This window comes from Empidonax traillii, unplaced genomic scaffold (assembly GCF_003031625.1).
Source record: "Empidonax traillii isolate 1590-97213 ecotype Southwest subspecies unplaced genomic scaffold, ASM303162v1 scaffold220:size741200, whole genome shotgun sequence".
Taxonomy (NCBI): Eukaryota; Metazoa; Chordata; class Aves; order Passeriformes; family Tyrannidae; genus Empidonax; species Empidonax traillii.
The window spans coordinates 433,221-448,452 of record NW_020955413.1 but is presented as its reverse complement, the minus strand read 5'-3'; the positions used below and the strand labels follow the sequence as shown (position 1 = coordinate 448,452).

The following is a 15,232-nucleotide window of genomic DNA, read 5'->3' as shown; positions in this document are numbered from 1 at the left end:
TTATTAGTTTCTTGTTTATCATCTCCTTCTTGTACTACGTAACTTCTATAGACAATAAGGAACTTAAATTACTTTGAGAATTCTTGGTAAGTGAATGTGTCAGAGCTACTTTCTTCACTCCAAACACATGAGTATTTCCAAAGTAAATCCAGGGAAGTCAATGCAATTGGATTTATGCTATGGAAAGATGTTAATTTTAGGCCTTTTGGTACTGATAGAAATGGTCACTAATCCCTGTCACTGTCATCAGCAGAACATTACTGCCTCTCCCACTATCTCCTGCTCATATGAATGCTCTCTGATATGTTCTAGAAAATTCAGGTATCAGAGACGTTTTCCGTAACTGTTTAAGGTAAACCAACTGTCCACACCCATGTAATTGAGAATAAGGCATCACACCACTGAAGTTGTCTTAATCCTTAATGTTATGATATGAATTCTTTCCCTATCCAGTAAAGTCAGTTACTTGTCTCAACAGAAAATGACAAGCTTTTTGATTATAGCTTTCTAACCATCATTTTGCCTTTAAAAACATGTTTTATTTAGAGTAAGTATATAAATGAAATTTATGTATTGGTAATATTCACCTTAAATCAAGAAGTTATTATCCAATTAACAGAATATTAATCTTAAGAACCAGTGTCTGTTTCATATTTAGAAATTTATTCTGATATTATTGATAAAATATCAAGTACAAATCCCTGAATAATAGGTGATTGTCCATCCTAGTGGTTCGTTAGCTATGAAATATCTGTTTGATCTACAGTTCTTTTATGGTTCAAGGCTGTAAATTAGGAACAATAAAATATCCTATCAGATTAAATACCTAATATTTAGGTTTGTGATAGAAATATCTTGTATTTATGCTTTAATAAGGAAAAAAAGTAGTGGACAAAGGAAACAAAACAAGAGCTGATTGATGTCATGTGTCAGGCTAAATGTTTCTTCTCTTTTTTTCGTCTGGACATAATCTGAGATACTTATTCCATTATCTAGTTTCTTGATCTAAAGATGAGGTTGATTATACATTTCAGACATTCCTGTATTTTATGTAGATCAGCATACATTGCTCATGGTGTCAGGTTTTAAGTTTAAGACGTATTGCAAATTGTGTGAGGCATTCTAGTTTGTTCCATATAGCATCTACACGTTGAAACCTGCAAAGTACATCTGCATACTGAAGATTATTGCAGAGGCAAAATTGTTGATTTGCATGATGGATATTTTGACCAGGGTTAAAGAAAAGGATTTATATTGTGATATATTCAGTGATGTAGAGCTGAAGTTCACGTACTTCTAACAGATTAGTAGACTAATTTACAATGGTTTCTCCATTATAAATGCTGCTTCCAATTTTTAGGTGGCTTGTATTTTTTTTTAAGCTTTAAAATCTGAAGAGGATGACTACTATATTAATGGTGCCTGGACTATTGACTGGCCAAGAAAGTTTGATGTTGCTGGAACAGCTTTCTATTACAGGAGGCCAACAGATGAACCAGAGTCTTTGGAAGCACTAGGCCCTACTTCAGAAAATCTCATAGTCATGGTAAATTTATAATTAATATATTTCTGAAATTTGAAATATGTATGTGTGTTTCAAGAACAGGCAAGAGTAGAATGAAATAAAAATAGATTGTGTTTTAAAAAAAGTGTACAGCTTGCTAAGCTGGGACTTTGCTTGAGTGTTTTTAATACAGCTTTCCTACCTTTCAAAATTGACTGCAAATGTAATGAAACAGGGAAAAGGTCAGAAGAGCACCAGGCAGTCTCAGAGAAAAAGCCTCATCTCTGTTAAATGTGGTTCACACTAATGGTAGCAGAAATCGTAAATGGGCCATACATTTTATCTCTGCATGCTGCTGATACATGACAGTCCCTGACAGTTCCAAAGATGTCAGTGGTTTTAAGCCTGGTCTGAGTGTGATGTGTATATACTCTTACCACAGAAAGAGTATCATTACTTGACCTGTGTTAAAGTATATCGTTGTGACATAACATTGCTCTGAACAGATTTTATAAAGTATGAGGATGTAACAGAAGATGTGACCAGGATCCTGAAACCCTGTCTCTGAAAACAGGCAATAGTGAGTGAGCCTGCTGTTTCACTGCTACATTGAGGAGTATAAGAACAGGGTGATACTTTCCCAATATAGTCTGTCAGCTGCCAGATTTGCAGTTCAGAAGTTGCCTGAGCCAGATGGGGTATTTTTTGTGTAGGATAATTGTTGCATGGATATTCACATTTTAGGCAGCATTTTCAAACACCTGAATCATCTTTTTATCTTCTATAGCTGTGGATAAGCTAGAGAGAGTCCATACAGAATGAGTATACAATTATTATAGCGCCTTTTTTCATTCAGTCAGTGTCACTGACCTTCTTTCTATAAGTTATCTGCTCTTTCACACTGTAAAGGTTGGCTGAAGCACTTCTGAAAAATGTAACAGAAAGTAGAAATGTATCAGAAGTAACACTGAGTCAGATTGCTGCATCTAACATGATTATATATTATCAGCAATGAAAAAAAAAAGTTTGTTAGAGAGTCAGAGTTGGACAGGTGATACGTAGAAGTGCAGTACAACAGTGAGGGTAGATGAAAACTTATGGTGATTGATCACTTTTTGTATCATGTGCAGTGATGTGGTTTCGGTGAGAGTTTTGATATTCCTTTAAAGGAATCACAGGTGTGATTCCACCAAGCTTATTCTGTTGGCTGCATTAAGGAAAAACAGTTACCTCAGCAACAGTCTGTTGTTGTTACTATTATTACTATTACTGTAGTTGCTGGAAGTGCTAACAAGGGCAGAACTAGGTTCATAGCTGCTGCGTGGCTTATACCCCTCGCAAGATTTCAGTTAGAACTGCTACATGTTTGCACAGTCATGTCCTTACCCAACTTTGAGCTCCCATAGTTATTCAGCTCTCAAATTCATTTCCATGAAGACATTAATTTTATAAAAAGTAGCGTTTTAGGACAGTTTTTCAGGAATAAAGAACTGATGGAAATTTTAAAGTTGTGTTAAGGGAGAAAAAAAATTACAGCTCACCTTAGGCACTAATACTTTTGTATATGTTTTAAAAACTAGTACAGATTCTTGTGGGAATACCTAAAAGAATTACTGTGACTTCTTTATTGCTTTGTTCCCTCTGACAGGACATAACACATGCCTAGAATAAATGTCACTGTGTTTGCCCTTTGCTTGCCTGTTTTAATGATATAACCAGTTGTTTTCAACTACAGATTCTGCTACAGGAACAAAATTTGGGTATAAGGTATAAATTCAATGTTCCCATCTCTCGCACTGGCAGTGGAGACAATGAAGTTGGCTTTGCATGGAATCACCTGCCTTGGTCAGAATGTTCTGCCACTTGTACTGGAGGTAAGACACCAGGCAGTCAAGCTACAGAGTAAACTGAATTGCAAGGTGCACTTTACTGTATAGTTATGTAGGTGACTAATTGAAAACATTTCTTTCAGGCATCCCTCAAACCTTAATGAACATTTATTTTAATCACAATGGATTTTATTGTTTTCAAGTACACTTTATATGTTCAGATCTTTTGGTTAAATGCAGTGTATCTTGGCACAGTATCTCTCTCTGCTGATACTTCTTCTGAGACCCTCTTGAAGCTGGTATGTTTGCTTTTCACAGGAGCTTTGTTGATAAAGGACATCAGAAGTTTTAAGTAAGGAAATTAAAAGCCAGAAGGCAAAATAGGTATCCGTTATTAAAAGATGTGTCTTTGAACGTTTGTAGGTATGCTTCACACAATCTTAGTCAGTCCTCCTGACCTCCAGCCACCAAAGTTTAGGATGCACACTGGCAGCTCCTCTGTAGCAGATGATAACAATTGGATTATACTTGCTAGCCCATAGCAATATGAGAGAATTGTTGCACTTTGGCAGCAGTGGGGGATTTGTAGGTTGTCCCATGTGATTCATCATGGGTGGCTTTTGCCCACAACTTACTATATTCCTAATCCTCCCTCTAGTGGCCACCAATGCAATTCTTTACCTCTGGCTGGGAGAGCATGACAGTTGGCTTCCTTCAAAGCCAACACCATTGCTGCTGCAAGGAACTGGTGAGTAGAAGTGCTGTGTGAACAGTATCTTTCTTCTCTCTGGAGACTGAATGAATCATCTCCCCAACATGCCTCTGTTTCAGAAGACATGGGAGAGTGCTTTAAATCCATCTCAGAATTTCAGCTTCTACTGCACTGTGAATAGCCCACAGCAAGAGGAAGATACCATATTTTTTTAAAGAACCTTTGGAACAAATATTTTTCACTTTCTTGTTTCCGGCTGTTGGAAGTATTCGTGTTTAGAACCATGATGACTCACCTTTCTGCTGGAAGCTTCTGTGGCTGTTAATACTTGTGTGCAGTTTAAATACAGCTTAGCCATACGTAATACACAAAGGATAGCACAGATTCTTTTCTCTGACACTAGAGAAAGTCTTGAAACAAAATAGAGGAAGATGCCAACGTTCTCCAGTATTTTTATTGTTCATTTGTTAGATTCCTAGGTGACAGGGTGCTTTTTTTAACTTTAGTTTTGGTACTGGTAACTGTGGTAGGGAAAGGAACATTTTAAAGGGGAAGTATAAAGAAGGGAATTGTCTAGCTCATAGCAAAAGACAGTTCCAAGTATCAGAACTTTGGGAGTATTGTCAGATCCTGTTTTTTATGATGGCAATGAGTTAATGATCTGATTTTCTATTGATTTAGGTAGAGACAAGATTTTATCTATGGATCTTCTGTTATGGAGGTCATTCTCATTTCACACATTTGACAATATACAGTGAAAAATTAATTGGTTCTGGAGGAGTAGGCACTTGTCTAGGTTAAAAAATTTGGGTGTAATTATTAACTTTCAAGGGAAGATTCGTGAATCCTTAAAAACTGCATGTATTTATTTATTTTAAATTTAGAGGGAGGTAAAGGAGAGATATTTTTTTTTTTTTGGTAGCTTATGGTGGCCAAACCAGGCACTTTTCTCTCCTGTCTTTCAGCTTAATAGAAGGGTATCCTGCGGTCACTTATTTTCGCTGAGCACTGTGTTCATGACATAAGTATTACATTGTAGCTATAATTCATCTGAAAAACTGTATCTGCTTTCTTTATGTGAGTAACTGCTACTCCCTTCAGTTTATGAAACACCTTTCACCGTATGCCAAAAGAAGATACAATTCTAAAGAGGAGCTGAGTCAGGGAAAAAGAAAAGGGAGACAAAGGTTGTAGAGACAAAGACTTTAACTGGCAAATTTAGTTAGTAAAAATATGAAGTGTTGAGAAAACTTAAAACTGAAACTGCGACGTGGCTTTGTTTATTTCTATAGTATTCATTATGAAGTCCATTATTGAAGTTCTATTTACTTAAACTCTGTCTTTAGAAGAGGCATTTTGCTATACTTCAAAGGATAACAAAATATTAAACAGTTAACAGATTTCTAACTGAAAGTGAAAAGGATAATAAGCATGTGTGAAGAATATTGGCATGGAAATAATTTTTATTTATGGGGTGAAAGAAATACGTAGTGACTTAGGGACAGACTGTGAACAACATTTCTCAACATTTCCTTGCTGCTTACTGTAGTTGCTGTAGTTCACCTGTAGTGCATGAACTGATCAGGTTTTGATCATATGATTCATGTTGATCCAGGAAAGCTCCAGATAATGTAGAACCAAATATACTTCTATATCAAAACATAGGGTTTATTTCAAAGCAGTAGGCAAATCTCAATTCTAATCAACACATTTAACTTCTATCCATCTCTGAACTTGTCTGTATTTTAAGGTTATGTCTTTTTGTCTAGGGGTATGTAACACTTAAAAAGCTCTCTTAGAAGAACATCAAATTTGCAAGTATTTAGAAGCCAGGAAATGTCAGAAATAAGGAGTACTATGAAATCTTTTTTCTTCTGTAGTTGCAGCTGTTCTGTGAAACAGGGACCAATTGACCAGGCACCATTTTCACAGGCTAGCTCATGTCTTCTCAACACTGCGTAACTCTGCCTCTCTCTAAATCAGACTAATTTTATCTGCATTGCATACCTTTTGACCAAGTCTGTGATTTTTAAACCTGATTATTAATACATGTAATATCCAAAATTATGTTTCTCTAGTGTGAACTTGGGGATATATGTTGAATGTCTGGAGGAGAGCCCAAAGGCATTGTGGCAGTGCAAAGTTTAACTGATTTTGGAGGATTATACATTGCAGAAGTGTCCGATTCTTTTACGCAATCTCTCTTTCATAGTGTTTTGAGAGCAATCCACTGCATTCAGCTGTTCCTAGACCTGCTTTACGCCTTGCCTTGGAGAAGGGTGGCTAGAGCACTCAGGAGCTAAGGAACAAGTTAAGAGCAAGCTAAAAGCAACCTGCAGTCTTTGGTTAGATAGAAACATGCTGTCTTTTCCACTGGGCTTCTATATTATGTTTGTCTCTGCTGTGCTGAGGAGTCAAATCTGAACATTAAAAATGCTTTACCTTTTCCAACAAGACCTCTGTTCTAGGGCCTGTCCATTTTGCACAATAGGAAGAGCATAGTAAATGGAATGTTAGGGAAGAGGAGAAGGGTTTCCCACTTATGACAGCTCAATGCTGAGCTCTGGATTCCATTCCTGCCTCCCTTTTGTGGTTCTCGTGGTACTGAGCAACTCAAAACATGTATTACTTACATATAGTCTTACTTACTAATTATGAATTATTATTATTATACAGGTAGCTCTCTGGAATTTCTGAGCTCTGATGCATGCAAGAAATTTTATCATTGCATGTGAAAACTCACCTAGACACGTGAAATCAGTGTCCTCTCCACAGCAGACATTATACCCCCTCGACCCCTGTATTCTCCGTAGTTGTCTCTAGGAAGTAAGTTAAACTTCATGAAACAAACAGTTCATGTTTAGATTGCCTCTAAAAGCAGAGGAAGGCCTTCTGTGAGAGGCAACCTTGGCTATAATGACCGTGGGATTGTGGAGTTCAATACTGAATGAAGACATTGTAGGACAGCAAGCAAGATTACAGCCATTAACTTCAGGAGAGCTAACTTCAGTCTTGTTAGGGATCCTCTTGGAAGAATCCCATGGGAACAGGCCCTGAAGGGAAGAGGTGTCCAAGAGAGTTGGTTGGTATTCAAGGATCATTTCCTTCAGGCTCAAGAACGATGCACCCCAATGAGAAAGAAATTCGGCCAAGGGGTCAAGAAACCTCTGTGAATGAATAAAGAACTCCTCTCATTACTCAAGTATAAGCAGGAAATACGCAAGAGATGGAAGCAGGGTTAGACCACTTGGAGTGAATATAGAGAGGTGATCAGAGTAAGTAGAAATGAGACAAGAAAGGCCAAGGCCCATCTAGAAGTAAATCTGGCCCAGGGTGTCAGGGATAACAAAATGGCATTTTTCAAATACATCCACATCAAAAGGAAAACTGAAAATAATGTGTGCCCATTAGTAAATGGAGAGGGGACCCTGAAAACAGAGGACACAGAGAAGGCAAAGCTACTGAATGCTTTCTTGGCATTGTTCTTCTCTGTCAAGACCAACCCTCAGGGATCTTCTGACTCAGGAGACCAGGGTAAAGGAATGTTGGAAGGAAGACTTTCCCTTGGCCTAGGAGGATTGGGTCTCAGAACACCTAAACAAATTTGACATTCACAGGTCCATGGGCCCTAATGGGATGCATCCACGAGTGCTGAGAGAGCTAGCAGACATCATAGCTGGGCTGTTCATGATCATCTTTGAAAGGTTATGGAGATAAGGAGAGCACCTGAGGACTGGAAGATAGGAAATGTCACCCTGCTCTTCTAAAAGATAAAGAAGAAGGACCAAGGCAACTACTGGATATTCTGCCTCAGTCCCTGGAAAGGTGATGAAAGCCATCTCTACCCATGTGGAAGACAAGATGGTGATCAGGAGTAGTCAGCATGGATTCACTAAAGGTAAATCATGCTTGACCAACCTGACTGCCTACTGATGAAACAGCTACCTGGATGGATGAGGTAAGAGCAATGGGTATTGTCTACCTCGACTTCAGCAAGGCTTTCAACAGTCTCTCACAATATTTTTCTAAGCAAGCTTAGGAATATGGACTGGATGAATGGACAGTCAGGTGGATTGAGAACTGGCTGAATGGCAGAATTCAGGGGATCATAATCAGTAGCAGAGGGGCTAGTTGGGGCCTGTCACTAGTGGTGTCCCCCAAGGTTCAATATTAGGCCAATATTGTTTAACTTGTTCATCCATGACTTGGTTGAAGGGGCAGATGCCTCCTCAGCAAGTTCACAGACAAAGTTTGAAGGAGTGTGGGCTGTGCAGCCCTTCAGAAGGACCTGGACAAGTTGGAGAGATGGGCAGAGAAGAACTGTCTGAAATTCAATAAGGAGAAGTGCAGGTCCTGCACCTGGGGAGAAATAACCTCAGGCACTAGTACAGGTTGAGGACCAGCCTGCTGGAAAGCAGCTCTGCGGAGAAGGACCTGGGGGTCCTGGTGGACAGCAAGGTATCCATGAGCCAGCAGTGTGTCTTTGTGATCAAGAAGGCCAATGGTATCCTGGGGTGCATTGGGAAGAGAACTGCCAGCAGGTCGAGGGAGGTGATCCTGTCCTCTGTGGAGACTGGAATGTGGAGACTGTGGATCCTCCCCAGTGGAGACTGGAATGCTGTGTCCATCTCTGGACTTCTCAGTACAAGAGAGACATGGAGCTCCTGGAATGGGTCCGGTGGAGGTCTACAAAGTTGATTAAGGGACTGGAGGAAAGGCTCTCCTAGGAGGAAAGGCTGAGGGGGCTGGGCCTGTTCAGCCTCAAGAAGAAACAGTTGTCTTCAGTTAAGTATCTGAAGGGAGGTGCCAAAAAGATGGAGCCAGGCTTTTCTCAATGGAGCCAAGCATTAGGGCAAGAGGCAATGGGCAGAAACTGATGCACAGGAAATTCCACCTGAATATGAGGAAAACTTCTTTACTGTGCAAGTAACCATGCACTGGAACAGATTGCCCAGAGAGGTTATGGACGTTATAGCTGGTGGCAGACTTGGAGAAGACTACAAGAAAATGATGCCAGAGAATACCAGAATGTACAGTGCAAGGTTCTTTATACAGAGAAGAATAAAAGAGGAGAGAATACAGGGAAATCAGAAAAAATGGGTGGCAGCAGCAAAAGATTTCTTAATGACCTGAGTATCGTTTAATGAAAAAGACTGAGAAAGGGAAAAATAAAAAAATGTAAAAATAGTTAATAAAACAATAAAATGAGATCTGGAAAGAGACAGGAAAGAGTGATATATATCACTTACAGATCACAGAATTGTAGTTTATTTACTTTCATGCATGTCTTTTCTTATATGTTATCTTGTAATTTTCCAAGGTCAAATGTATGACTCTGTCCAGATCAGTAAGTATTCTTAATAAGGAACGGATGTGGTATTGTTTAAAAAAGAATCCAGCAAAAGGAAAAAAAAAAAGAAAAGAATCTTTCTTTATGGTTTGAGGTGGGTTTTTTTTAATGCGTTTAAAAATTACTCAAATAATTGCATACTCTTTATTTTTTTTTTTTTTCCCCTCTCTTCCATGTTTAATTAATTCTAATGGTAAATGGGAACAAATAGCAGCATTTCTGATCTGGAATTTGTCAGTAATCCTAAGCATTGGTTTGGATTTCATTTATTCTGTTACAGTTCATCTCCAGATGAGTTAAATGTCTTAGATATTTATGTGAATTTTTTTGAAACAGTATACTAAGTAAATTGATTGCTGTCCATTTTTTTTTACTTTTCCTTGCTTGTGTAAAGTGGTGCCAACTATGGTTTCCTTTCATGCCCTCAGATGAATTATCTTTAGACAAATAAAACATATTTTTCCTCACCAAAGAAAATGTAAGTTTGGCTCTGTGATGAGTATCTTGTGATCTGATGAGTGAGCTCAGAAAGTATGTCTGGGTTAACCAGCGTGCACTAGTTTTGGTGATGCAATCTTCACTGTGTATTGGTACTGGAATCTTTATAATTAACTGTTGCAATCACAAACCACAATTTTTAGTATTGCTTTTAAAAATAGATACGGCATTTACATGCCTGCAATTTTAATTGAAGAATAGAATGTGCTCCATGTAACTGCTCAAAGTCATGCAGACTATTTGTGAACTGAAATCTGCAAAACATTTCAGTTCTCTGGAGATTGTGGTCACAAAAACACCAGAGTTTGGGGTTTTTTTAGGATTACATTGACCAGTTATGAGGACATTTTGTGTCTTTTATTATAAACTATGAATCTGTAGATTTGAAAGCAGAGTGCTTCTGTCTAACTGCTTGTAATTATTCCCACCAGAGTTTAAATGAACCGATTTAACTGTGCTTTTCATATTATTTTAAGAGAGACCATATACTCAGGGAAGAGTTAATAATAAAAAGAGTTTTTCAAGACCCACAGGGCATAACCAAGTTATAGCTGTTGTCTGGGTAGAAAGAGCACTTCTAGCTTTTCCATTTCTTTTTCTTGTCTGAAAAGTTAGAATCTGAATTTTTTTTCTGAGTTTTTATATTGAATAACATTGTAACTGGACAGCAATTTTTGTGAAGTTTATATACTGTGTGACAAAATCTTGCAGAAGTTTTTAAAAAACTGGATTAATGTATCTGCTGGCATCAATTAAATATTCTTCACTGTGTAACTGAATAATGGTGAATACTGTTCTATAGGTGATATCCAACTGAACAACATTGAATAAATAACACACCTGACTTAATTTTTTTTTAAACTGAGCACAGTGATCCTTCATAGAGCTTTAGAATATTTTCTTATTACTTAACTGCTCAGAAATGAATCTGTTAAGGCTGATGATTTTTAGACAAAGCTTAGAAGGAAATGTGTCTGATGCCAGTAGGAAGTTCAGTACAAACATTAATATCTGTGCTACCTGATAAATATATTTACGAGAAAATGGTATGCCTCATTAAAATGCTTAATTCTGAAGTATGAATAAATTATTATTTTTAAGTAATGATATTTGAGGGAAATATCAGTATGAAGGCCACATTCAGCCTATTTTATCAACCACCAAGAAAACTAAGGCAGCTTGTGATAGAAAGGATAGATGATTAGTCAGTGTTGAACATTACTTGTATGTCAACTAACACTGCCATGTTATTAGCATTGCTGTTTTGCTAGAGCTGTTAAGTACTATTTCTCATCATGGTGAAATCTTAGTAGAAAATGACTAGAAATATTCCTTACCAATTTCTTCATACCTTATTGTAATTATTCCCATCTCTTGGCAGTGTTTGCATAGATTATAGAATTCAAAGTGAATTTTGTCACAGCTTGTCGAATATTTAGATCTTTCACTTACTTGTTGAGAACCAAAGGAAGGTATTATTTCCTCCTATGAGGAAAGGCTAAGAGAATTAGGTTTGTTCAGTGTGGAAAAGAGGTGGTTTAGGGGTGATCTAATTGCAGCTGTCCAGTACCTGAAGGGGCCCACAAGAAAGATGGAGAGGGAGGTTTATAAGACAGGGCAAGAGGGAATGGCAGCAAACTAAAGGAGAGCAGCTTCAGGTTAGATATTAGGAAAAAATTCTCTGCTGAGGTTGGTGAGACACTGGAGCAGGTTGTCCACAGGAGTTGTGGATGCTCCAACCCTGGGAGTGTTCAAGGCCAGCTTGCATGGGGCTCTGAGCAACCTCAGTCTAGTGGAAGATGACCCTTATGTCAGGGGGCTTGAGTAATCTCTGAGGTCCCTTCCAACCTAAACTACTCTATGATTCTATAATTCTGTGCATGTCTTCAAACGAAGAGATGGTTGTAAAGTAAAGTTGGCAGATATCTGAAGCCAGGAGGTTTTAATCCCCATTTAGTTGTATGCATTTCACATTTTGGAAAAAGTTTAGTAATTTCTTCTGGTTTTAAGAAAGGTACAGGGCTTTTTGCAACTTTTATAATGCAAATAATCTCGTTATTTCAGAATTATAACTAGAAATATTCAATAAAATACTGCATGTGAATTGCAAATCCACAGTCTGTTTATGCTAATGAACAGCATACATGTCATTTTAAAGAGAGAGGAGTCAGTGTGTACTAGTCTTAACAATATACTGTTGTATATACAGTGGTTCCTTACTGTCTTTCTTTAGGTCCTGTTTAAAAAAAAAAAAACAAACAGACCAACCAAAAATCTGTTTAATACACTACCTTACAATGTTATCTTGGCACTGATATGTCATTATGTTTTGGTAATAATGATCAATTCTAAACTGCTCTTTTGATGGTTAGTAATGACAGAAGAGCTGGAAGTGCCAGACAAAATAAGTATTCTCAGGGAAAACCTGTACCTTTCATATTGAATTATACTTCTCTTATTTTCATGAAGAAAATTTGTATAAAAATGCAACACTGTTTCCCAGTATTGCTGGTTGATTTTAAGCCAGAGTATGTAAACAATAGTTCTGCATTGAAGTGTGACTACTTTCTACTTGGTGATATATTCTTTGGAAATTTAAGTGTCTTTCCTGGGAGAGGATGACAGACAGAAAATGGATTTTGTGCAATATATAAATAAAAATGATCTGTTAGTAAATCTATAAATATATTCCCTTTGATTTTGAAAACAACAGCAATTTAAAATCTTCTCTCAGTGGGGTAGCCTAAAATTGAAGGAAAATAAAAGCTTTATTGTGGTCAAGGGGCATTCAGTCAACTGTAATTCACGCTGCTGCAGCTTTCAGGCAGTTAAAGTGGGATGGTAGGATTAATAATCAATAGGTGAAATACATTTATCCTGAACAGGTAGAAGAGCAAGAATGGTTAGTTAATCAATGGTCTTTCATTTCATCCCAAGGTGTACAGAAACAAGAGGTGGTGTGTAAAAGGCTGGATGACAGCTCCATTGTACAAAACAATTACTGTGACCCTGACAGTAAGCCTCCAGAAAACCAAAGAGCCTGCAACACTGAGCCTTGCCCACCCGAGTAAGTCATTAATCAATAAGATGGACAGCTTTTTTGCATAGATAGAAAATTCTTCGTAATCTATAAGAAATCCTATTGAACAAATGTGTATAAAATTCTGATCTAGTATTCATATCTTAGTTTGTCAGAAAGGATATTTGGGTTTGGGTTTTTAGTAATGGTTGGTTTCTGTTTCATCTTGTCCTTCTAAAATCAGCTGTGGAAAATTCATATAGCTAGAGGAAGTCTGATTTGACTGAGGGACAGTTCATACATTTTAAGTGAAAAGGGACTAGCAAAACAGTTTCTTAGGGTGTGAGTGTCATATGCAGTGAGTAGTGCAGAGGGTAGAACTGAGGACCATTCTAATGACAGAAGAATGTTGAGGTAAGAATAACTTAACCTTAGTTAATAATATTGCATCCTAAATGTTTAACGTATTTTAAAGTATGCTATAATAAAACTTGTCTTGAAGTGTCCATATGAGAAGTGGAAAATACAGAAACCTGCTTAACAGACCAAACCATTTCCTGATAATAGTTTTGTCAAAACTTTCTCTCCAACATGCTCAGTGTTGTACAGTAATGCTGTGTGTTTTTAAGGATTAGGTGCCTACATGATTAATGCTATTTAGATTTATTTTTAAAGCTAGCTATATATTGAAAAGATAATTAAAAACACAGCAGTTCATTTGATTGAAAATGAAGTGTGGCAAGGACCTATAGCATAGCTTATTCTTACTACAAAAGCTGTTTAGAAACAGTTGTGGTATTTTGCACTAGAGAATAATATTAGCATGTGCACAACGGCTTACGTTTTGAGACAAATAAAACTTGTGGAAAAGGTCAAAGACACAAACAGTTTATTGATTACCAAGCTCTAGTTAGGTTGACTTTGGTAATAATCTGTAGCTGTATTCCAACTGAGCATGAAAATAATTAATGCTGATTAAATGTAGATACTGCACAATACTGTGGTCTCTTGTAAATGTCTCTTAGAAACTGCTAAATTGTAGCATGAAGGACACTGGGAGGAATGGGACAAGATTGTTGTGCATTAGTAAAATCCTAACAGGTGTTCATGAAACCAGTTTCTTCCTAGAGTATCAACTGCTTCCTTGATGTGGTGCCTGGTTGCAGGATGGTAAAGCAGTGTCTTCTATGCTTACTTACACTGAGTCATATACCTCACTCATTTGACATAGAGCACAGTGAAGCCATTGCACTGCTGTCACTTTGAGTGCGAGTGTGCTGTCTCACAAACAGGTCTAAATTAGGTCAAAATCATTGTCCCCACAATCTGTGTGTAAGCACATCCTCCAAGGATGTGCATTTGTACTTTGTTTGGATAAGACTGTTTAGCATGGCTATAACTGAACTTTCACACCATTTTCCTGAGAGCAGAACTTGAGAAGTGGTCATGTTTGATCAGTTCCTTTTTACCAAACACATCCCTATCCCTTCCTTTGTGTGGCTTAATTATTAAGAAATTAGCATATTAAAAAGTAGCATTTACATAGTTACTCCAAACCGATTAAATTTTTTTTTTCACTGATATTACTTAAAAAAAACAAAAACTAGAAAAACAAAAAACCCCAGCCCACAAAAATAAATGGAACACTTTTGGATTTTTCTACTGTCGTGGTTTTGCTCTGGGTCAATTTGCTTTCCACCTCCCACACAATTACTACTAGTTGAGAGAAGATTTTTGCAGACAAAAGAGAAACAGGATTTGGGGAAAATAGTATAAACATTTATTACTAGTAAAACAAAAACTACTAATAAATTAAAAACTAAAGAACTATATCTACAACAATTTCTACTCAAGTTGAAGTGCTATATATTTACAGAAATACTTCTTCCCCTTTTATACTAGTCCAAGGAGAAGAAGTAGTTTCATTCTCTATTTTTGGAGTTCCAGCTCTCTCTCTCTAGTAATAGATCTTCAGTAGCAGCAGTATTCTCGTTGCAGCTGGAACTTTTTCTCTCTCTTTCTCACTCTGTGTTGGCTTCCAGGGCTGGGCTTACTCCCCTCCTGGGCTAAGACTGAAGGCTGGGGGTTACCCAGGTCCTGAAGGGTCTTCCTTCCAAATGCTTGCAAGGGGACACTTGCTTACTATGGATCTTCTTCCACAGGGTTACAGGGGATAATGGCTTAAGAGTTCACCCCTGTTTCCCTATGGAGGTCCCTTCCCATGGGAGAACAGTCCTTGATAGACTTCTCGGCATGGGTCTAGCACGGATCCCACACACGCAGATTCCAACATCTCACATGGGCCATCTCGCTCCAGCAT

General features: G+C 37.6%; 1 protein-coding gene across 4 annotated transcripts in view; it reads left to right on the top strand.

Annotated features, from left to right (window-relative positions):
- The window catches only part of ADAMTS6 (ADAM metallopeptidase with thrombospondin type 1 motif 6), a 140,665-nt gene that overhangs the window by 107,919 nt on the left and 17,514 nt on the right, over positions 1 to 15,232 (top strand). For all 4 annotated transcript variants that reach the window (XM_027887722.1, XM_027887720.1, XM_027887721.1 and 1 more), the window contains 3 exons: positions 1,383 to 1,546; positions 3,240 to 3,378; positions 12,831 to 12,960. In XM_027887722.1, the coding sequence (XP_027743523.1) occupies positions 1,383 to 1,546; positions 3,240 to 3,378; positions 12,831 to 12,960 (433 nt within the window). The remainder of the gene's footprint in view (positions 1 to 1,382; positions 1,547 to 3,239; positions 3,379 to 12,830; positions 12,961 to 15,232) is intronic.